This window comes from Ovis canadensis, chromosome 3, assembly GCF_042477335.2.
Source record: "Ovis canadensis isolate MfBH-ARS-UI-01 breed Bighorn chromosome 3, ARS-UI_OviCan_v2, whole genome shotgun sequence".
NCBI classification, from domain to species: Eukaryota; Metazoa; Chordata; class Mammalia; order Artiodactyla; family Bovidae; genus Ovis; species Ovis canadensis.
In genome coordinates this window covers 117,014,955-117,040,517 of record NC_091247.1, presented here as the reverse complement: position 1 = coordinate 117,040,517, position 25,563 = coordinate 117,014,955, and the positions used below count along the sequence as shown (strand labels likewise).

Here is a 25,563-nt window from a genome sequence, read left to right as displayed (position 1 = left end):
TAAATCTCTGCAAATGGCTCTAAATGAGGGTAAATGAATAAACAAGAGGGGGGCTATGGGGCAGAGGGAGGCTGGGCCAATCCTTAGGGACTCAGCAGCCCAGATTCTTAGCTAGAAATCTCCATTCCTTCCTGTTAGCACCCCCATGTCAACAGGTCCTCAGGGCCAAGGGCCCAGCAGAAGAGGGGGCACAAGAGAAGTCCAGGAGGAGGTTTGTGATCGGGCATGGGGAGAAGTTAAGGAGGCCAGGGGTGGTGCTGGCGAAGGCCCGGCAGGTACAGGGCATGGGAATGGACAAGTGGCCCTGTGAGGGTGATGGAGGGTCCTTGGTTCTGTGCCACTGGGTGGCAGCTGAACCTGAACTCTGGGAGGGCTCGAGGAGGATACCAGGTAGGGTAAGGCCCCCCAAAAGGAGAGGCAAACACTTTGGCTCCACGGTGGAGGGGGCTATGCTTTCCCCGGCTCTCCCAGCAGAGAACAGGTGGACTTGCAGGAGCAGGACTTGGGGCCAGAACTGTGCAGTGAGGGAAGGCTGGGGAAGCCGGAAATCTGTGGCTCTCAAGCTGTGGGGGAGTGGGGAGAGGTCCCCAGGCAGCCCCCAGGTCAGACAGTCTGTGTCCCAGCCACAAAGGGCATGCTCCTGTCAGTCAGAGGTTGAGAACAGGCACATCAAAGAGGTCAGAGACACCTTCACTCTCAACCAGGTTGTAGATGTAATCGTGGTCTCCAGGGGGCGGAGAAAGGCGGAGGAGGGGTGCAAACACTTCTGAGGACATCAGCTCCTCCAAGAGCTCTGAGCTCATGCATTCTCGAGTGGGATCAAAGATTTCTGACAGCTCTTCGGGGAGCTCCAAAACACCTGTAGGGTCTGCCTTGATGGGCTCAAAGGAGGTAGAAGGATTGGGTCCAGATGAACTGCTGTTGCTGCTGCTGCTGCTGCTGCTGTCCAACAGGGCAGAGGACTGCAGCGGCCTGGTGTCCAGAGCTGCCAGGCCCAGCGGGAGGGAGCTGAGCTCACCACTGTGCTTGCTCTCGGTTCCATGGCCTCCACCCACTGTAATCTCAGCTGCTGGACCAGCCACCCCCTGGGCCTCGGTGCTGCTGGGGACAGGGTTGGGGGTGGTTGCCTGGGGACTGCTCGGGTGTGAGGCATCCTGGGGCTGGGCCAGGGCAGGCTTGGGCAGAAGCGGAGGGGTAGAGACAGCAGGCGGGCTCTGGAGCAGGTCTTCGGGTGGGGGCACAGGCACCGCCCCAGGTGGTGAGCTCCAAGCCTCCTTGTTCACCAGAAGCACCTCAATGGGGCCACTTAGACTCTTCAGGTGAATCTGGTACTTCTTCTGCCCATTGAGGCCCTCTGGGATGGGCACCTCCAGGCTGGTGCCCGCCGGGGCCCGGATGGCAAGGAGGGTGTCTCCAGCAAAGCATCTGCAGATGTCCTCATGAGTCACGTAGGCCAAGCAGCTGTTCTGCGTTCTCTGTGACATTCCCGATGCTCTGCTGCACCCACACCTTGTGGTGGTCTAGTTCTTGCTCCCGCTGCTGCAGCTCCTCGATCTCTGCCTTGAGCTCAGTCAGCGTGTCCGCAATCTCCCGAGTATTGCAGCCAGGACCCACACCCTTCCACTGGATGCTATTCTTCTCGATCAACCCGATACCTTCCAGCACGTTAGTAATGTCATATATCCGCCGCTTCTGGCGCACAGCTAGGGTGTCAGCTGCCAGCTTGAGGTCAAGCACACCGTCCTTGGCTTCCTGCAGAAGCGACACGAACTTGGTAGTGAGAAGTCCCAAGCTCTTCTCGTGCCGGCTTGGGGTGCCTGGGGGCGGCGGTGCCTGTGGCCCGGCCTCCGCCATCGCGCCTGCCCGCAGCCTCCCCTCAGCCAGGCCAGGCCAGGCCGGCGCCGCCGCCACTTCTGCTTCCGTTCCTGGCTGCTCGGCCGCCCTACTTTCTTAATTTTAAAGTGATTTACACATTAAGTTTTTGAAGGCATGAGAATTGTTGGAGGATAGAGACAGAATCATCTATTTTAAAAAAGCATTGTGAAAATTAATTTCACTATGTTCTTTCATTAAAGTTCTGCTGCTGATGTACTTTTTGAATACTCACTTACTTTTCTGCTGTGTCTAACAGCAATATTGCTTTACTTAAAACATCAGGGGAATGTTAGTAAATAGGTTTTAAGCACCTTGTTTATCTCAGTTGGTTTTGGACTTCCTTAAGTTTTCAGTTTCTTTACACTGTTTTTGAAATTTTAAGGGAATAATACTCTAATTCTGTATCATTTCTGATTTTGATAAAAGCTAGCAAGTTCAAAACTACATTCTTTTAATTTATACTTTTGGAGAATGATCATGAAATAAGGTTAAAGATACTAATGAGTGTGATTTTGTTATCTGTATGAATGTTATTGGGAAGATATATGGTTTTTACCTTTGACTCTTTTTCTTACTTTTTTCACTTTTCTATCAGTCCTCATTTGATTGATCTTTCCTATAATTCAGAAATTCATATGATGCTAATGGTGCATGAGAAGCCTTACAAGAGAAAACTGAAAGGATGCTGCAGATAAAATCCAATGTTCAAGAGTGGAAAGATATACTTTATTAAGATGTAAATAAAGGACAACTGAAAAAGAAACTTGCTACATAAAAATCAAGGGATTAAAAGCATTAATAAATTGCCATTAAGACACGTTATCATTTGGGCTTCCCTGGTAGCTCTGTCGGTAAAGAATCTGCCTGTAGTGCAGGGAAGGAACCCAGGTTTGATCACTGAGTCAGGAAGATCCCCTGGAGAAGGAAATAGAAACCCACTCCAGTATTCTTGCCTGGGAAAACCCATGGACGGAGGAGCCTGGTGGGCTGCAGTCCATGGGGTTGCAAAGAGTTGGGCATGACTGAGTGACTAACTGTTTGGAAGAATCATTTAAAACTTCTAAGAAAATGAATAGCACCATTAGCAAAACGAATGAAGGAGATGAATAGGCAATTGACCACCAAAAACAAACAGACCAAAACACAAAAGTGCCAAAACTGTGTAGTGGAAATATTCATACTGCCGTCTATTCCTGTCACATATTTGATAAGGTGATATGTATGCAATTAGATTCCAGCATGAATTTGGCTCTCAGGAAATGTAACTTTCCTCTATCTAAAGGTCAAAGTCTTAAAATTGAGTATAAACCTGGGAATATTGATATAAAATTTTGACTTCTAAATTGACATTAACTCCTGTATTCTGGAGCTTAATGTTTATTTAGCATGGTTGCATGTGTGGAATAACTCCTAGGAATCCTTCCACTGAAGGACAGCATTCCCAAGGCGGTCTTAATGACTCTCAAAATACATACGTGTCAATCTGAACATTGTTGTGAGAATGTTTAAATCTACTAGCAGTTCATGTAATGAAAATTAATAGCATCTATGTCACAGAATTACTGAGAGGATTATATAAACTATTACATGTGAGTTGCTAAGTGCTTGGTACATTGTAAACATTACTTAGTGTTAGTTATTACTATTATTAATATTGTTAATAAAAATATCTCATTTTCATTTTCTCTTGTTATATGGACAAGGACTAAATTATATTTTTAACAGCGTTTTACAAGACATAGTGTGCATTCTTAATATATATTTATAAAATTATTCTTATGGTGGTGTGATAGCTATTCTTACGATAGCTAGTGTGGTTTCACTAGCTACAAGGAGCAAATTCACCGTATGCAACTCTAGAGGGGCTCCTGGTGGTTTTTGACTAGGGGTAATGTCAAGAGGTGTGGAGCTTTCTTGAGGGGAAGATGGGAGTTCCTCTGTGAGGGATGATGATGGAATTTGTTTGTTTCTTTCATTCCAGTATGTGAACTCAGGTGAATTTAATTAGAGATGGTTACGCTGGGCTGGAAGAAGCACAAGCTGGAATCAAGATTGCCGGGAGAAATCTCAATAACCTCAGATATGCAGATGACACCACCCTTATGGCATAAAATGAAGAGGAACTAAAAAGCCTCTTGATGAAAGTGAAAGTGGAGAGTGAAAATGTTGGCTTAAAGCTCAACATTCAGAAAATGAAGATCATGGCATCTGGTCCCATCACTTCATGGCAAATAGATGGGGAAACAGTGGAAACAGTGTCAGACTTTATTTTTTGGGGCTCCAAAATCACTGCAGATGGTGACTGCAGCCATGAAATTCAAAGACGCTTACTCCTTGGAAGAAAAGTTATGACCAACCTAGATAGCACATTCAAAAGCAGAGACATTACTTTGCCAACTAAAGTTCGTCTAGTCAAGGCTATGGTTTTTCCTGTGGTCATGTATGGATGTGAGAGTTGGACTGTGAAGAAGGCTGAGCACCGAAGAATTGATGCTTTTGAACTGTGGTGTTGGAGAAGACTCTTGAGAGCCCCTTGGACTGCAAGGAGATCCAACTAGTCCATTCTGAAGGAGATCAGCCCTGGGATTTCTTTGGAAGGAATGATGCTAAAGCTGGAACTCCAGTACTTTGGCCACCTCATGCAAAGCGCTGACTCATTGGAAAAGGCTCTGATGCTGGGAGGGATTGAGGGCAGGAGAAGGGGACAACTGAGGATGAGATGGCTGGATGGCATCACTGACTCGATGGACGTGAGTCTGAGTGAACTCCAGGAGTTGGTGATGGACAGGGAGGCCTGGCATGCTGCGATTCATGGGGTCGCAAAGAGTCAGACACGACTGAGTGACTGAACTGAACTGAACCTAGTTTTAACCTAGCCCGCCATTGCCAAATAATCATATGTCTTGCAAAAATAGCTGAGAAAATATTGCAGATGAGTTACAGTTGTAAAGATACAAGGGCAAGCACACACTGTTGGTTTTTAGACTCATCTTCCCAGCATAAATATCTCCTTAGCAGTTATTTTTATTTATTTATATGACTGCATTGGTTTAGTTGCAGCATGTGGGCTCAGTAGTTATGGTGCATAGGCCCTTATGCCCCTCAGCCTGTGGGATCATAGTTCCCTGGCCAGGGATGGAACCCGAATCCCCTGCCTTGCAAGGTGGGTCTTAACCACTGGACCATCAGGGAAGTCCTCTCTTTAGCAGTTTTTAAAAATTCACTTTTATGTCATCCTTTTTGGGTTCAATTTTTGTATATTTTAAAATACTGGATTGGATTAAAACATATAATACTCTATTGTAAAAACACACATGATACATATAATTAAATGATATACTCTTAGCTCAAGCCTAGGGGTATCAACTCCTGATTTATAAGGCAATGTCTTGGGTTTATTGTATTTTCCTATGTCCTAGGAACCCCCTCAGTCCCAAGGAGAACCAGGAATATTAGTTACTCTACAATATTTTATTTTAATAATAGGAAAAACTATTATTAAAAAACTACAGAGACTACTGTTTAAACCATCTTTTCACCATCCTTCAAGGGGTAACAATGGGATAAAATTGGCCCAGTTAAGACTGATGAGTCTGATCACTTCTGGAAATTTCAAACATAGCTTAGTAGGACAAAAAGATCCCCAGAATAATGCACTGTTCAAACCCTGAGTTAACTGCCCTCGGTAATTTGAAAAGACTGTGTACAGAGCTGTTTGTCTAGTAATTCCAAACTGTGTGAAATTGAAGGGTCACTTATGGTCACTATTAAGAGCAACATCTGCTCAAAGAATTAAAGTGATGCCAGGCCTTTTAAGATATCCTGTCAAGAGCCTATGGTTATGATCACAAGGAAAAGACATCTCAGTCCAGAATTTTCTCTTCTTGTTAATGAGGGGAAGCCCCACTGGTAAGGCAGAGGCACCCCACCTGCCCAAACTTTGCTCACAGCTTCAGCATAGATGGAAATCTCTACATGTAGAAATCCCATTATCTGAGAACTGCCATTGCTTACAAGCTCCTGTAGCAGTGCTAACATAATACTCCCTGACAAATATTTTTTTTTTCAAAATCAGAGGGTATAATTCTGTAAAAATTCATTTTTAAGTGTGGCCTGTAGAATTTCAATTCGTCTACCTAAGGAAATTTATATGCTCCTGGATAATTAAGGAGTCTAAAGAAGTAATAGGATAATTATATTAAAAATCAAAAGATATTTTAATTATTGAAAAAAGTTTAATTAAAAATCTACAAACAGAATAATAAAACAGAAAAGTATACTATGTATATATGTCAATTTACATTTAGCCTATTTCAAACTGCAAGGGTAATTAATTATGAACTTAAATTTAACAATGCAATAGTTAGGGAAATAGCAATAATTTATTTTACTAAAATGGTAATGACTATCCATACCATGTTGATGCTGAACAGCACGGTGATGGTTAATTTTATGTCTCAGTGTGGCCAGACTGTGGTGGTTGATATTTGGTCAAACGCTAGTCTAGATATTGTTGCAAAGATGTTTTTCAGATGTGATTAACATTTACAGTCAGTTGACTTTAAGTAAAGCAGATTACCCTCCACAATGTGGGTGGGCTATGTCCAACCAGTCGAAGGCAGACAGATTTCCCAAAGAAGGAATTCTGCCATTAGACTGCAAGGTAGATATTCTGCCTGATTGCCCAGTGTCAGACTCAAGAAGGCAGCAGCAAGTCTTGAACCTCCATCCTGCCAGCAGGCCCTATACATTTTGGACTTGCTAACCACCAAAATCATGTAAGCCAGTTTCCTAAATTTCTCCTCTCTGTGTACTACTTCCTTACTTGTTGCTTCTGTTTCTCTGGAAAACCTTGAGTACCACAAGCAGATTTGAAATATAAAATCACTTGGCTTCTCTTTTAAGATCACTCCACTATGTGGAAATTCCTAGATATTCAGCAGTGTATGCAGTGTAACTCTCAATCATGTTAAAAATACATTTACATTTTACAATCATGTAAAAATACATTTACAGCATAAAAATATTATGATTTTTAATATTACAGCTGAGGGAAGTTGGTGGTTGCTTTAGTTGAGAAGTAAAAGATCTAGATCATTTATTTAGTACATGAAAGTGAAAGTGAAGTCGCTCAGTTGTGTCTGACTCTTTGCGAACCCATAGACTGTAGCCTGCCAGGCTCCTCTGTCCATGGAATTCTCCAGGCAAGAATACTGGAGTGGGTTGCCATTTCCTTCTCCAAAGTCAACAATTTAGCATAAGTGATTTAAAAAACTGAATTAGTTGAATAATCTTTTTGTTTGTTTCTTCTTTTTCTTCTTTTTTTCTTTTTGTCTTCAGACCAAAAAAAAAAAAAAGCCAGAATGCACCAGGTCTTTGGTTTGTAGAGATATTGTTAATTATACTACAGATAATTTTGTACAGGACTTTAAAAGGTATACATACATCCTGTTATGTATACAAGGTATATTTAAAAATAAAATCTCCTAAAAGAGATGAAAATTTCCTAATTCTATCTTTTTGAGTTTAACTGTTCACATCAATTTCCCTAGCTATTGACTGTGACCATATTATAACATTACAGGCTATTTGAAACTTTCCTTAATAGCATTTTGTTTCTGAATAATAGTTGAGGGAACTCTTAAAGAGAACTACTGCCGTTTAAGGGAAATACCTAATATCTGAAATGTTTAATTGTTTAAGTGTACTCTAACTAAAATGATAATCTAGAATATTAGAGAACAAGACTCTTGATACATGTAAAATAATTTTTAAATCACTTAAGTTTTGCTTTTTTTCTTATTGCTTCCCTTCTATATTATAGTACATCTTTTGAATTAAAAACACATCAAATTTAGATAACAGATAGAGCATTTAGAAGCCTTAGTAATTAAACAGATGTTACATTTAACCATAATCTATTTCTTTATTGTCATGTTGGAGAATTTCTCTTGTACATCAAAGACAATTAAATTATTGTCAGAAGAACAGAAATTACGTACAATGGATTACATGCTATCAGCTGATGTGTCCCTGATGGGTTCCAATTTGGATATCCTGTCAATAAAAACAACATTTAAGAGTGCAATTTAGTTTCAAGGAAAGGAAGTAATTAAATAAATACTGAAAGATTTTGATACGTACTTTGAGATTTATCACGTTCTTTATTACCTAAAATAGAAAAAAAAAATATACATTAAACACATTCATTTGCTTTTCTGGCTTTTTGAATAAGATAGTCAACTTAGAAAATTAAGCTTGGTGTTTTAATTTAAGAAAACTGAAGCTTCCTGTGCAAATCCCATAGTACTTAAACATCTGTATGATGCTTTCTGCCAAAGATGTCACATCAAAAAATATTTCAAGAGCATCTCACATATTGAAGGCAAAAGGCCTGAAACAGACAAAACTATATATAGTAGTGAACTTTATTTTTGACACTGCCATATCCATTTAAAGTCCCTGAAAAATACCATATTTCCTTCATATTGAGGATTTGGGTATGAGGATTCTGCAGTTTATTATGAGTTTTTTTATTTCATTTTTTAAATTTTTTGTTTTTTAAAATATAAATTTATTTATTTTAATTGGAGGTTAATTACTTTACAATATTGTATTGGTTTTGCCATACATCAATATGAATCTGCCACAGGTATACATGTGCTCCCCATCCTGAATCCCCCTCCTTCCTCCCTCCCCGTACCATCCCTCTGGGTCGTCTCAGTGCACCAGCCCCAAGCATCCAGTATTCATTTATTCACGTTTGTGTGTCTGCTATGTATTAAGCATGATTCTAGGCTTTGGATACAATGGTTATTAGGAAAAAGTAAAGTTCTTTTCCTTATAGAAGCATCAGGGGAGAAAATCTATCATCAACTTTAAAATGGAATAAATGAATGTAGGAGATTAAAATATACCATCAGAGAAAGTGATTAGTATGATAAAAAGGGTCAAGAGATAGAAAATAATGAGGAACTTAGTTATGGTCATAGCTAAATTTTATTGAGCCTACTTTATTTTGGGACGATCCCCTGGAGGAGGACATGACAACCTACTCTAGTGTTCTTGCCTGGAGAATCCCAAGGACAGAGCAGCCTGACTGGCCACAGTCCAGAGGGTCACAAAGAGTTGGACATGACTGAAGCAATTTAGCATGCATGTACTTTATTTTGGTCCCAAATCACTCTGTATGGTTTATCATATTTAATCCTCTTAGTCACATCCTGGGTTAAGCCATCTGATTCCAAGGCCTATTCATTTAATCATTACACTGTATATCTGCCCCTCAAAAAGGAAGTAAAAAAGATAGAAGTTGACTTTCTATAGAAATTGATCAATAAAAATCAAAAGTCATAGGACTTAATAAGTGGAACACAACAGATATAGTAGTGTTAAAAATAGAATGTCATTAAAACTTGGATAAAACAAAAATTTATGAATCCCCTCAAAACCTGAGTATCATAAAACATTTAAAGAAGCTAAGTTAGTAAACATCTGTAAACACACACACACCACAACAAAATAGTTTTACAGAAAATTTCTCCCAAACATTCAAAAAATAATGAGAATCTTACAAAAACTGCAACCAAAGTATTAACAGAAGTATTGTTCCCAACTTTCAACTTCTTTTATGAGGTTACTACAAACTTGAAGTCAAAATCAAATGAGGAGATATGGAGATGGGAAATTATAGGCCAGTCATAAGTCTGAAATTAAATCCAAAACTATAAGTAAAATGTTAACAAGAATTTAGCCTTCTATAAGGGAAACTTGGGAGCTCCCTGATAGCTCAGTTGGTAAAGAATCTGCTTGCAATACAGGAGACCCCGGTTCTACTCCTGGGTTGGGAAGATCTGCTGGAGAAGGGATAGGTTACCCACTCCCATGTTCTTGGGCTTCCCTTGTGGCTCAGCTGGTAAAGAATCTGCCTGCAATGAGGGAGACCTGGGTTCAATCCCAGGGTTGGGACAATCCCCTGGGGAAGAGAAAGGCTACCCACTCCAGTATTTTGGCCTAGAGAATTCCATGGACTGTATATCCATGGGGTAACAAAGAGTTGGACACGACTGAGCAACTTTCACTTTCAAGGGAAACATCCTGACTAAGTTGGATTTATCATGGGAATGAAAGGATAGTTTAAAATTGGATTCCAGACCTATCACTTAACTCCTAGAATCTCTATGAAAACCTAAATTTCACTGGTTAAGTTGTATTTATTAACAGATACACAGCTTTTTGTCTGTTGATCACAGTTCAAAAAAAGGTTTAAAAATAACAGAAAGAATAAACAAACTGGAAACAGGTTACAAAATATGATAAAAGATAGATTATAAAAATTTTAAAAAAGCATATACCTACATCTTTATGATAACTTGAAAATATTAGTAAAATGGGTCAATTAAAACATAACATTTATTCAAAGAGGAATTTGAAGCACATGTAATTTTTCTTTAAGTTACAAAAATTATGTCTAAAACAGTTTCCAAAAAGAAAAAAATCATTTGACATAGTTTATAGTATTAAGTTATTAAAGGAAAAACATTTGGGATCATTTCAAGAGATGCAGAGAAAAAAATCTGGTAAAATTTAACATTTATTCAAGATAAAAGCTCACAGCAAAATGAGAAACAGAGAAAATGAGGACTAATTAAAAACAACCTAAAGTAAATGTGCCCCCCTGGAGTAGGAAATGGCAACTCACTCCAATATTCTTGCCTGAAGAGTTCCATGGACAGAGGAGCCTTTTGGGCTATAGTCCATGGGGTCACAAAGAATTGGACAAGACTGAGCGACTGACCCTTTCACCTTTTTCATCAAAGCAAATATGCATAATTTAAACATTGTTTTTAAAGTGTGGAATAAGAGAATGATGCTACTGCTACAGCTTATGTGCGACATTGCACTGGAGAATTCACTGTTAACATTGTTACAGTATATAACTGATGTAACGATTAGAAGAACAAAGCTTGCATATTTTACAGATAACATTATTGTCATGAAAAATCCAAGATAATCAACTTATTTGAAATAATTATGAGATTCAGTAAGATTCCAGGATAGTACAGTAATATTAAAAAATAATTTATATTTCTATGAATCAGCAAAAAATCAATTAGGAAATATAACTTAAAAATCAATCACGATGATGTGATCACTCACCTAGAGCCAGACATCGTGGAATGTGAAGTCAAATGGCCTTTAATAACATCACTACAAACACAGCTACTGGAGATGATAGAATTGCAGTTGAGCTATTTCAAATCCTAAAAGATGATGCTGTGAAAGTGCTGCACTCAATATGTCAGTAAATTTGGAAAACTCAGCAGTGGCCACAGGACTGGAAAGGGTCAGTTTTCATTCCAGTCCCTAAGAAAAGCAATGCCAAATGAATGGTCAAACTACCACAAAATTGCACCATCTCACATGCTAGTAAATAATGCTCAAAATTCTTCAAGCCAGGCTTCAGCAGAATGTGAACCATGAATTTCCAGATGTTCGAGTTGGATTTAGAAAAGGCAGAGGAACCAGAGATCAAATTGTCAACATCTGCTGGATCATTGCAAAAGCAAGAGAGTTCTAGAAAAACATCTGATTCTGCTTTATTGACTATGCCACAGCCTTTGACTGTGTGGATCACAACAAACTGTGGAAAATTCTTCAAGAGATCGGCATACTAGACCACCAGACCTGCCTCTTGAGAAATCTGCATGCAGGTCAGGAAGCAACAGTTAGAACTGGACATGGAAAAACAGACTGGTTCCAAATAGGAAAAGGAGTACGTCAAGGCTATATATTGTCACCCTGCTTATGTAACTTATATGCAGAATACATCATGAGAAACGCTGGGCTGGAGGAAGCACAAGCTGGAATCAAGATTGCCAGGAGAAATATGAATAACCTCAGATATGCAGATTACATTACCCTTACAGCAGAAAGCAAAGAAGAACTAAAGTGCCTCTTCATGAAAGTGAAAGAGGAGAGTTCAAAGTTGGCTTAAAGCTCAACGTTCAGAAAACGAAGATCATGGCATCTGGTGCCATCACTTCATGGCAAATGGAGAAACAGTGGAAACAGTGGCAGACTTTATTTTGGGGGGCTCCAAAATCACTGCAGATGGTGACTGCAGCCATGAAATTAAAAGATGCTTACTCCTTGGAAGGAAAGTTATGACCAACCTAGATAGTATATTCAAAAGCAGAGACATTACTTTGCCGACTAAGGTCTGTCTAGTCAAGGCTATGGTTTTTCCAGTGATCATGTATGGATGTGAGAGTTGGACTGTGAAGAAGGCTGAGCACCGAAGAATTGATGCTTTTGAACTGTGGTGTTGGAGAAGACTCTTGAGGGTCCCTTGGACTGCAAGGAGATCCAACCAGTCCATTCTGAAGGAGATTAACTCTGGGATTTCTTTGGAAGGAATGATGCTAAAGCTGAAACTCCAGTACTTTGGCCACCTCATGCAAAGAGTTGACTCATTGGAAAAGACTCTGATGCTGGGAGGGATTGAGGGCAGAAGAAGGAGACAACTGAGGATGAGATGGCTGGATGGCATCACGGACTCTATGGACGTGAGTCTGAGTGAACTCCGGGAGTTGGTGATGGACAGCGAGGCGTGGCGTGCTGTGATTCATAGGGTCGCAAAGAGTCAGACACGACTGAGCGACTGAACTGAACTGAACTGCACCTAGACAGTATATTAAAATGCAGAGATATTACTTTGCCAACAAAGGTCCGTCTAGTCAAGGCTATGGTTTTCCAGTAGTCATGTATGGATGTTAGAGTTGGACTATAAAGAAAGCTGAGCGCTGAAGAATTGATGCTTTTGAATTATGGTGTTGGAGAAGATTCTTGAGAGTCCCTTGGACTGCAAGGAGATCCAACCAGTCAATACCAAAGAAAATCAATCCTGAATATTCATTGGAAGGACGGATGCTGAAGCTGAAACTCCAATACTTTGGCCACGTAATGCGAAGAACTGACTCATTTGAAATGACTCTGATGCTGGGAAGGACAGTAGCTGAGGGGAGAGGGGACAGCAGAGGATGAGATGGTTGGATGGCATCACTGACTCAACGGACATTAGTTTGAGTAAATTCCGGAAATTGATGATGGACAGGGAGGCCTGGCACTCTGCAGTCCATGGGGTTGCAAAGAGTCAGACACAACGGAGTGACTGAACTGAACTAAACTTAAAAATTCCATTTGTAGTATCAACACATATAGATCACCACACAATCTAATTTGAGATGCAATACCTTACTGAGAAAATTTCAAGGTGTAAAAGATATATAAATGAAAGTGAAATTTGCTCAGTCGTGTCTGACTTTTTGTGACCCCCATGGACTGTAGACCATCAGATTTCTCTGTCCATGGAATTCTCCAGGTAAGAATACTGGAGTGGCTTGCCATTCTCTTCTTCAGGCCATCTTCCTGACCCAGGGGTTGAACCCAGGTCTCCTGCATGGCAGGCAGAATTTTTTATGTGTGAGCCACTAGGGAAGCCTAAAAAAGATATATAAAAAGACCCAAATAAACAGTCTATATTATTTGAAAAGTTCAACACTGTAAAGTTACTTCTTCTTCAATTTATCTATAAACTCAAAGTAACTCCATTCAGAATTTCAAGGTCTTCTGTAGAACTGATAAGCTTATCCTAACATTAATTTCCAAGAGCAAAGGGCCAGGAATAGGCAAATGATTTTTGAACAATTTGAAAATGGAATGAGTTGGGGGAATACCTCCTACCAGGTCTTAAAGCTTATTTGTTGTAGCCTTGGTAGCTTTTAAAGTGCTATCTTGGAGACCTACAGAATATAGCTGTCTAAATCTCCAGGATGAAATCATTTGTGATGGACAAAGTCTCTCATCAGGCATAAAACATAAATAAAATAATCTTTTACTATTATTATTTTATTATTATTAGAGAAACAATGTGTAAGAGCATGAGACATTTGCCAAAGCAACAAAGACCAGAAGTTCCAGATTTCAGAAGAGAGGATCCATAAAGAGGAGGGTTGATGTTATGAAGGATGCTCTTTTCTTGCGGCCATTTGTTGATTCTGGGCCCAGGCCTAGGGCTGAAAAAGTGGGCTTTGTCCAGGAAGAAGTCACTTCTTGGTAAACAGAGATACCAGCAGAGCGTTTGTTGCCCTTAAAGAACTAGAGAGATGAAATTGGAGAATTGAGTAGTTCAAGATCCAGGTGGGAGGTAGAGGTGGAGGAAATAAGCCAAAGACATGCCCATTTTGTAACTTTGAAACTGTGAGAGGTAAGGGGCTAAACACCTAGGGTAAAGCCTTTGGAAATCATAGTTGCTATTTCAGTAATTTCTCTGTGTTAAAGCAATGAGAAAAACAGTGAGGAAAAAAAAAGCAGTAAGAATTGGAGTTCAAAAATCACTAGGTAAAGGCAGTAGTGAACACACCCATCTCCCATTGGAAAGCCTTGGAAGTCTCTATTCTTGGAACAGAGCAAACAGAGGTAGACCACGTCTTAGGTAAATTCTAAACCAGCTTTGACCAGGTTGTGTGTGGATCAAGATGACCCACCCTAACTCTATCTGTTCAGTAGAGGAAAAGATAGAACTCTCCTTTCTTTGTTTCACACCATATTATTAGGTATTTAACTTCTTAGGCACACCACGTGTTTCCACAATCTACTGCTGTGGAACAAACTTCCAAAATTTAATGGCTTAAAATGGTTAACAATTTGCTACTATTTCTCACAGTTACTTGGGTTGGCAGATTCTACTGGGGAATTTCTCTCTTATATTCAGTGTCATCAGGGTTCAAGGATGTGGCTGCATTTGGCTACTGCTTGCATTTGGGGTTGAAACAGAAAGATGCCCTCTCCTCATTCAGGGCCTGACCTCTTCAGTGGGAAAGGATGGATTTTTAGATATGCTGGATAGCTTTCAAAAGAGCAAAAGCCAAAGCTGACAGTTTTCTTAAAGGTGTGGCCCAGAAATGGCACATCAAGTCCTTATTCAAGGAGAGGAGAAATAGTCTGGGTTTCTTGATGGGAGGAGTGGTGTGCATGGAGAGGAGGGAGGAATCATTTATGGTCATAATTAAGGATATCAAGAAACAGAACACGTTACCAAAATGAAGAGAAAAAACTATCTTGAAACTAGAAACAGACTCACAAGTAATCTGGATGCTGGGGTTTTTAAATAGGCAATTTGAGTGTGTAATAATGGAGCTCACTGTGTCAGAAGGGACCAACGATATTGTACAAGAGAAAGGCAAGAGCCAGATCGCACTTGGGTTTGTTGGCCTCAATGCATAGAATCTGATTTTCCTTTTGTTGCAAAAAGAAGCAATTGAATTTTAAGAAAAGTGGTTTTATTTGCTATTTTCTTTTGTTTTCTCTCCACCCACCCCACGGGGACTGAAACAACTCGGAACAGAGTAGGAAGAGGAGTGGGGAGGCTGCACTAGTTCAGGCAAGAAATGGCAGCGATCTGGATCCTGGTAAGGAAGAGAAAGTGGCAGAGAAAGACTATCAGTTTATCTTTGTATCCTGTAGACTAGAAAACTTAGCAGTTTACAAATATGAACCACTTTGAATGAAATCTCATTTTAGAGAGACCATGCTTCCAATTTATTCTTATTTTCTTTTCTTTTTAAATTGGAGTATAGTTGCTTTCCTAGCATCAGTCTTTTCCAATGGGTCAGCTCTTTGCATCAGGTGGCTAAAGTATTAGAGGTTCCGCTTCATCATCAGTTCTTCCAATGAATATGTAGGGTTGATTTACTTTAGAATTGAATGGTTTGCTCCTGCAGTCCAAGGGACTCTCAAGAATCTTCTCCATTGTTGTGCAGAAGCTTTTAATATTAATTAGGTCCCATTTGTTTATTTTTCCTTTTATTTCCAACATTCTGGGAGGTGGGTCATAGAGGATCCTGCTGTGATTTATGTCAGAGAGTGTTTTGCCTATGTTCTCCTCTAAGAGTTTTATAGTTTCTGGTCTTACGTTTAGATCTTTAATCCATTTTGAGTTTATTTTTGTGTATGGTGTTAAAAAGTGTTCTAATTTCATTCTTTTACAAGTGGTTGACCAGTTTTCCCAGCACCACTTGTTAAAGAGATTGTCTTTTCTCCATTGTATATTCTTGCCTCCTTTGTCAAAGATAAAGTGTCCATAGGTGCGTGGATTTATCTCTGGGCTTTCTATTTTGTTCCATTGATCTATATTTCTGTCTTTGTGCCATTACCATACTGTCTTGATGACTGTGGCTTTGTAGTAGAGCCCGAAGTCAGGCAGGTTGATTCCTCCAGTTCCATTCTTCTTTCTCAAGATTGCTTTGGCTATTTGAGGTTTTTTGTATTTTCATACAAATTGTGAAATTATTTGTTCTAGCTCTGTGAAAAATACCATTGGTAAAATTAAAAGCTTCTGCAAAACAAAGGAAACTATAAGCAAGGTGAAAAGACAGCCTTCAGAATGGGAGAAAATAATAGCAAATGAAGTAACTGACAAAGAACTAATCTCAAAAATATACAAGCAACTCCTGCAGCTCAATTCCAGAAAAAGAAACGACCCAATCAAAAAATGGGCCAAAGAACTAAATAGACATTTCTCTAAAGAAGACATACAGATGGCTAACAAACACATGAAAAGATACTCAACATCACTCTTTATCAGAGAAATGCAAATCAAAACACAATGAGGAACCATTTCATGCCAGTCAGAATGGCTGCTATCCAAAAGTCTACAAGAAATAAATGCTGGAGAGGGTGTAGAGAAAAGGGAACCCTCTTACACTGTTGGTGGGGATGGAAACTAGTACAGCCACTATGGAGAACAGTGTGGCGATTCCTTAAAAAACTGGAAATAGAGCTGCCTTTTGACCCAGCAATCCCATCCCTGGGCATACACTCGAAGAAATCAGAATTGAAAGAGACACGTGTACCCCAATGTTCATTGCAGCACTGTTTATAATAGCCAGGACAAGGAAGCAACCTAGGTGTCCATCAGCAGATGAATGGATAAGAAAGCTGTGGTACATATATACAGTGGAGTATTACTCAGCCATTAAAAAGAATGCATTTGAATCAGTTCTAATGAGGTGGATGAAACTGGAACCTATTATACAGAGTGAAGTAAGTCAGAAAGAAAAACACCAATACAGTACACTAACTCATATATATGGAATTTAGAAAGACGGTAACAATAACCCTGTATGCGAGATAGCAAAAGAGACACAGATATATAGAACAATCTTTTAGACTCTGTGGGAGAGGGAGAGGGTGGGACGATTTGGGGGAATGGCACTGAAACATGTATAATATCATATAAGAAATGAATTGCCAGTCCTGGTTTGATACAGGATGCTTGGGGCTGGTGCACTGGGATGACCTAGAGGGATGGTAAGGGGAGAGAGGTGAGAGGGGGGTTCAGGATGGGGAACACGTGTATACCCATAGTGGATTCATGTTGATGTATGGCAGAACCAATACAATATTGTAAAGTGAAAATATATATATATATAAATATTAAAAAAATAAATAAAGATAGGAAAAAATATATTTTTAAAAAGGCAATTCTGCCTTGAAGAAAAAAATTTTAAAAAAAAGAATCTTCTCCAGCACCACAATTCAAAAGCATCAGTTCTTCAGTGCTCAGCTTTCTTTATTGTACAGCTCTCAGATCCATACATGACTACTGGAAAAAAACATAGCTTTGACTAGATGGAGTTTTGTGGGCAAAGTGATGTCTCTGCTTTTAATATGCTGTCTAGGTTTGTCATTGCTTTCCTTCCAAGGAGCAAGCATCTTTAATTTCATGGCTGTAGTCACTGTCTATAGCAATTTTGGAGGTAAAGAATCCACCTGCCAATGCAGGAGAAGGAGGCAGCAGAGGATGATGGTTAGATAGTATCAACAACTCAGTGGACATGAACTCGAGCAAACTCTGGGAGATAGTGGAGGACAGAGGAGCCTGGCGTGCTACAGTCCATGGGTTAGCGAAGAGTTGAACACGACGTAGGGGCAAATAGCAGCATAGTTGCTTTACGATGTTGTTTTAGTTTCTGCTATACAGCAGAGTGAGTCAGCTATATGTTTACATATGTCTTCTTCTTTTTGGATTTCCCTCCCATTCAGGTTGCCAAAGAGCATTGAGTGGAGTTCCCCGTGCTGAACTGTTTCTCATTCGTTATCTATTTTGCAAACGATGTCAATAGAGTGTATATGTCATTCCCAGCCTCCCAATTCATCCCATCACTGCCCCTTTCCCCCTTGGTATCCATACACTTGTTCTCTACATCTGTGTCTCTATTCCTGCTTTGCAAATAAGATCATCTATGAAAATAAGAATAAACAGTTGGCACCTAATTAAATAAAGGCTTTTGCATAGCAAAGGAAACTGTACACAAGATGAGAAGACAACCCTCAGAATGAAATAAAATATTTGCAAATGAAGCAACTGATACGGTATTAATCTCTGAAATATACAAACAGCTCAATATCACAAACCCCAAACAATTTTTTTCCTTGAAGTATGACATGATATGGGATCATACATAGCTCATAATTGAAAGACTGATGAGTTATTACAAAGTGATTACACCTAGATAACCACAGCATAGGTTCAGAAAGTCCTCTGGTATACTTTTCTAATGACTAACTCCTCTTTCCTCTCCAAAGGTAACCACTATCCTGACTCTAAACGTAGATTAGTTTTGTATGGTTTTGAACTTTATATAAATGGAATAATTTAATATGCATTTTTGTGCCTGTCTTCTTTTGTGGCACCGCATCTTTTACAGATTTTAAATTATCTCTTCTCTTCACCCCCTTCACTCGGTCCTCAAACAGGAATTTATGCTTATCCTTAAAAAGTAACTTTGTACTGGGAACTTGTCTGCTCTGAGAATCAAAAATTTATACTTAAAATAAGTCTTTGTCCTGAGAACCAAAAGACTGATGAAGGAAGAAAAACGTGTTGGCTGTAAATCACAATTAGTTTGGACACTGATTCAGGTATTACTTCTGAGTGAGGCACTATTTAATAGTAACTAGTGCAAGGAGGTAAAAGGGAAGCAAACACAACTAAGAACACGCCAGTCGATAGCATTTTGGGTGTGGCAGCATACACTCTGTTATACCTTACTCCTTCCAGGCTTTTAGCCTGAGAGAAAATACTCAGTGACAAAGGGAGGGATCATCTGGATTGAAATATGAGCATTTATGACAAATGCTTTGTATCATCAAACAGCAGCAATCAAATTTCATCTTCTCTTATAACATTGAGGGTCCTAATTTAAAAATATAATAAATTTCTGGGAACTTTGTTTTCCAAGAAAATGCCCTGATTATTTTGTTTCCTGTTTTCTTACGGCAGAGTTTGTTTTCGCAAGTATCTCCTTCACACATAGAGCACGGTGTTCCAGTCCTGTAAGGGGACGTATTTAGATAGTTTCCTCTGTAAAAAAGAGACAGAGTGATTAGCTAAGTAGTTATTAATGTCTCTAATTTTGTGTGTGCATTTATGCAAGTTGTTTTGGTCCCTAACCATGAATGTTGACAAGGAAAATAACGTCAGTCCCAATTTTGTACTTTTTTCTTTACAAAAGAAACTATAAACTATTAAAGTAACTATTAAAATGATTCTTTACAGGATGTCCCCAACCTTTCTAGCAGTTATATTCTTGAATATTCTCTAGGACACAAGTTAAAATGGGAATGCAATATAATTATGTATGTGACAGCCACAGAGATTTTGCTACAAAGACTAATTATCTGTTGATTTTTTAATGGAATAAAGAAATTTGAATCGCTCATGAAAACATATGTTTTATAGTTTAATTTAAAAGCACAGTATTATAGTACTTTGAGATGCACCAGAAAGATTTGGCAGTTATTTTGCCTAATTTTCGATAATATAAGCTGATACATGCTAACAAGGCTCTCTTTTTTTCTTTTCCCGCTTCCATGTCTGTGGAAGACTTTAGAAAGTGTTATTTATCTAGAGTACACAAAGCAAAACATAAGAACATGAGTTGTATTCCTTTAAAGAATATGCCACAATTTATTTATTCATTCAACTGTTGATGGACATCGGGTTGTTCCAGTTTTGGGGTATTACTAATAAAGTTACTACTAATATTTTGATCATTCAGACATGTCTTTATATGAAAGACATATATATATTTTCATATATATATATGTCATATATTCAGACATATATTTTCTTGGATATATACCTAGGAATGGAATGAATAGATCATGTAGTAGGTGCATATTTAACTTTTAAAGAAACTGGGACAATGTTTTTTACAAAGCAGTTGTAGCACTTTGTATTTCCAACAGCAGTGTGTGAGAATAGCAAATGTTTAGCCATTCTGATTATTGTGTAGTGGTATTCGCTGTGGTTTTAATTTTGTATTTCCCTAATGATTAATGATTTTTGAGCATTTTTTTCATGTGCTTATTTGCCATCTGTGAATCTTATTAATCTTCTGTCCATTTTTCTATTGAACTTTAGGTTTTTCTAGCTTTAAAATTTTTTTTTAAAATTCATCTATTATTTTAATTGGAGGCTAATTACTTTACAATATTGTAGTGGTTGTTGCCATACATTGACTTGCATCAGCCAAGGGTGTATGTGTTCCCCATCCTGAGCCCTCCTGCCACCTCCCGCCCCATCCCATCCTTCAGAGTCATCCTGGGGCACCAGCCCTGAGTACCCTGTCTCATGCATTGGACCTGGACCAGTGGTCTATTTCACATATGATAATATACAAGTTTCAATGCTATTCTCTCAAATCATCCCACCCTCGCCTTCTCCCACAGAGTCCAAAAGTCTGTCTTTACATCTGCGTCTCTTTTACTATCTTGTATATAGGGTCATTGTTACCATCTTTCTAAATTCCATATATATGCATTAATATACTGTATTGGTGTTTTTCTTTCTGACTTGCTGGGGTCCAGCCCCGGTGGATCCAGGGAATTCGAAGGGTGGACGGAGTCGGCAGGGAAAACTTATTTATTTATTAATATAAGATTAGATTAGGAAGAAATAGTGTAGTAGGAAGATTAAAGTGGAGAGAAGAGGCTGATTAACTTGGGTTACGTGGAAAACCAATAAAGTTCCAGACAAGGAGTTTGCACCATCTATGTTAGGCTGCAGGCACCCGTTTGACTATTGGAGAGTGCCCTGCCTCGGGCTCTCTCTCTTACGGATCTTAAAAGCCGGGACAAGTAAGTAGACATAGTGACCCTCCACACCCCAGATGGGAATTCAGCCTGAAATTAGAGTAAAGAGGAGACACGGGGGGAAACCAGTCCAGTGACTGGCTCTCCTTCTATTGTCCTTCAAGGCCTTTTATACTTTTGATTATACATAGAGATCAATGGGTAATACAAAATTATGTAGCGTTAGCAGCCCAGACTCTTTGTATATCTTTTTGTATACAAAAGATCTCAGGTAATTTACATAATCTTCTGGCAAAGAGGCTTGTTAACACTTTTTGGCTCTCTTCCTTAGTGAATGTTAGTTTCGTTTCCCCTAAGTGTATTTCTTTAATCTGCATCTCCTTAAAAGCACTAAAGTTACATCTCTATAGAACAAAGGCGCAGTGGGTTATAACAAAGAAGGTACTTAACTCAAAGATCTAATGTTGCTAATACCAGGTCTACTACTTGTTTTTCTATATACCAACTATATCTAAAAATAAAGGATATGAAAATTTGGCAGCAAGTATTGGCTCAACAAATGAAACTTTTAATCAGTCCTATTCTAGTGACTTTGACTCCTCGGAAGCCCCTACATTCCTAGGATATTTTAAGCTTCCTGTGCCTCCTGCGGTCAGGAGGCCTCAAGCAATCACAGGCACAGCTATAAGAGTCCTGCAGGCAGGCTAGAAAGCCATCAGAGGGGTTTTTGGATTGAAACACTCTTTCAGATGCAGAAGACTAAAGCCCTGAATTGACTTTTTCCAGAGAATGTCAGAAGAGTGGAAAAGCAGGCAGATTCTTATTTTTTGGAGGGTGGATGCTCAGGAAATTCCAGGGGGAAAACCTGAGGTCTGATTAGCCTTGCCATCAGAGCTCTGTCGCATGAACTTGTCACGGGTGGAATTCCTCACGCTGGCTCCCAGCACTGACTTACTTCACTCTGTATAGTAGGTTCCAGTTTCATTCACCTCAATTAGAACTGATTCAAATGCATTCTTTTTAATGGCTGAGTAATACTCCATTGTGTATATATACCACAGCTTTCTTATCCACTCATCTGCCGATGGACATCTAGGTTGCTTCCATGTCCTGGCTATTGTAAACAGTGCTGCGATGAACATTGGGGTACATGTGTCTCTTTCAACTCTTGTTTCCTCAGTGTGTATGCCCAGAAGTAGGATTACTGGGTTGTACGGCAGTTCTATTTCCAGTTTTTTAAGGAATCTCCACACTGTTCTCCATAGTGGCTGTACCAGTTTGCATTCCCACAAACAACGCAAGAGGGTTCCCTTTTCTCCTCTCTAGCATTTACTGTTTGTAGACTTTTTGATAGCAGCCATTCTGACTGGTGTGAGATGGTCCTAGGTATTAAATCTTAAGAGTTCTTCCTACATACTTCATACAAGGTCTTTGTTTCACAAAGACTTTCTTCCAGTCTGTGGCTTGTCTCTTCATCTTCTGACCAGTATGTTTGAATAGCGGTCATTTTTAATTTTAATGGCATTCAACTTACCAGCTTATTCTTTTACGGATCACGCTTTTGATGTGGTAGCTAAAAAATCTTCAGCCATCTGAAGGTCACAAAGGTTCTATTTATGTTTTATTCAAAAAGTTTCACAGTTCTTTCCTTACAATTGGATCTATGATCCATTTTAGGTAATTTTTGTAGATTGTATGTTTTGTAAATCTGTTTACTTTTTTTTTTAATATGTAAGTGACAGAGCACCAGTTATTGAAAAATTTTTCTTATGTTGCATTGCCTTGTACATTTTTGAAAAGTCAGTTGAACATATGTGGTCAACCATGTGTCGGGTTATTTCTGGGCTCTATATCCTATTCCACTGATCTATTTGTCTAACTTTACATCAATATAACTATATCATGATTTTAATAATTCATGAAAACAATAGTGTTACCTACTTCAGATTTGTTCTAGTTGTTTTAACTATTCTAAGTCCTTTGTATTGCCTTATGAATTTTATGATCTGTTTGTCAGTTTCTACTACAAAAGCCTGTGGGATTTTTATTGGAATTTTTTTGAATGCATAGGTCAATTCAGTGAAAAATTACATCTTTACAATCTTGAGTCTTTTAACCCATTAATTAGGTATAGTGCTCTAGTTATTGTCTTTGTTATTAATAATTTATCTCATGACTATTACATAATTTTTAGTATATTAGTTTTTCATGTCTTCTGCCAGATTTATCCCTAAATAGTTCATATTTTTGATGCTATTATAAATGGTATTGTTATTTTAATTCAATATATGATTGTTCATTGCCAGTATGCACATGTAATTGTTTTGCATATTGATCTTGTACTCTGAAAAATTTCTAAACTTACTTATTAGTTGTAGAAGAGTTTTCATAGATTTCACTGAATTTTCTATATAGAACTAGAGACCAAGAAGTCAATAAAGAATAACCCATAGGTCACATCTGGCTTGTGGTCTGTTTTTGTGCAGTCAGTGAACTAAGAATTGTTTTTTAAAATTATTTTTATTTTAAGGGGTTATTTAATTCAAAAAAGAACAAATTGAATATGTAGCAGAATGTATGTTTCATGCAAAGCCCAATATATTTACTGTCTAGTACTTTACAGAAAAAAAATTTTAGTACTGGTATAATGTTACATATAGGCTTTTCATAGATAAACTTTATTTGAAATAAGACATTCCCTTGTATTTTTAATTTTCCGAGAACTTCCATTAAGAATGAATGTTTGACTTTTCCTCAGTCTATTGAGATCATATAATGTTTATTTATAGGTTGATTAATATGGTGAATTACACTGATTTTAGAATATTAAAACAGCCCTAAATTACTGGAACAAACTCCCTTTGGATAAGATGTGTGATGCTTATTGTACTGGGTTCAGCTGCTAAATTTTGTTTAGAATCTTTGTACCTATGTTCATACGACATATTGAATGAGATCTAAATAGGTATTTCTCCAATGAAGAATGCAGATGGCCAACAGGAACATGAAAAGATGCTTAACATTGATAATTATTAGAGAAATGCAAATCAAAACTGCGATTGAGTATCACCTCACACCAGTCAGAATGGCTATCATCAAAAAGTCTGCAAACAATAGATGCTGGAGAGGGTGTGGAGAAAAGGGAACCTTCCTACACTCTTGGTGGGAGCAAAAACTGGTACAACCACTACAGAGCAGCACAGAAGTTCCTTAGAAAACTAGAAACAGAGCTATCATATGATCCTACAATCCCACTCCTGGGCATCTACCTGGAGAAAACCATAATTCAAAAAGATAAGTACCCTGCAGTGATATTTGCAGCAGTATTTGCAATCGCCAAGACATGGAAGCAATGTAAATGTCCGTCAACAGATGCCTGGATAAAGAAGATACAATCTATATCTATATCTATCTATCTATTAATGTCTGTCTATCTATATATCTGAATCACTTTGAGGGGCAACTGAAACTAACACAACATTGTAAATCAGCTCTACTTCAATAAAAAATTAAATTACTTCTGCATAGATTAGAAAAAAAGAGATTGCTCTGTAGTTTTCACTTTATTTCTCCTTTTGTAATCTGTGTCTCTTGAAAGACTATTGTTTGCTATAAAATCTGCAATATCTGATATTAGCATAGATCCTGCTTTCTATGAATGTTAGCATAGTAAAACTTTTCCCATTCTTTTACTTGTAATCTACTTGTGTCTTTTAATTGAAATATACTTCTTGTTGGCAGAATGTAATTGGTTCTTGATTTTTTATCCCATCATCCAGTCTTTTTCTTTTTATTTGGGTATTTGTATTTACACTATTATTAACATAGATTTAAGGCTATCAGATCTTATTTATTCTATTTGTCTCATCTGTCCTTTGTTCCTTTATTTCTTTTTCTGCTTTCCTTTGGATTAATGGAATATTTTTTTAGATTTAATTTTACCTGCTTTGTTGGCTTATTTGATTTTACTGTTGGTTTGTTATGTGAGTAGCTACTTTAGGGTTTATAGTATGCATCTTTTACTTATCACAGTCAAGTAAAGTCCTCTTAACCTTGAGTAGAAGAACCTTAAGGGAATTAACATCTGTTTTCTCCTCTCAGCCTTTATGCCATCATTATCACAGATTTTAACTTTACCTATGTTATAATCTTCACAATACATTTCAATTATCTTCAGTTAAATAATTATTTTTGAAAGGCAAAAATAAGGAGAAAACATCCTATGTATTTACCTATATTTACCATTTCCAGTGGTTCAAACATCTTTATTTCACTTTTATTTTTGAAAAAACATTTTCACAGAATATAGTGTCCCTAGGCAAGAGTTTTTTTCTTTTCTTTCTGTATTTAGAGATAATTCTGTCTTCTCTCTTGCGTTGTTTCCAGTGAGAAGTCTGGAAATCCTTGTCTTTGCTCATCTGTATGTAACACATCTGTATTTTCTGATTGCTTCTAAGATTGTCTCTTTACTGCTGGCTTTGAAAGGCTTCATTAGAAGGTGAATTGGTATAGTTTACTTCACCTTTC

General features: G+C 38.4%; 1 protein-coding gene and 1 pseudogene across 1 annotated transcript in view; both read right to left on the bottom strand.

Moving 5' to 3' along the window:
* Positions 1-290: 290 nt before the first annotated feature.
* On the bottom strand, positions 291-1,884 carry LOC138438162 (transcription factor E2F4 pseudogene; annotated as a pseudogene).
* Positions 1,885-7,779: 5,895 nt separating this feature from the next.
* GLIPR1L1 (GLIPR1 like 1) overlaps positions 7,780-25,563 on the bottom strand; it is a 35,602-nt gene continuing 17,818 nt past the window's right edge. Inside the window, exons 4-6 of the mRNA XM_069584025.1 lie at positions 19,218-19,303; positions 8,020-8,046; positions 7,780-7,932 (exon numbers count right to left, since the gene is read on the bottom strand). Coding sequence (XP_069440126.1) covers positions 7,844-7,932; positions 8,020-8,046; positions 19,218-19,303 — 202 coding nt within the window. The 3' untranslated portion in view covers positions 7,780-7,843. The remainder of the gene's footprint in view (positions 7,933-8,019; positions 8,047-19,217; positions 19,304-25,563) is intronic.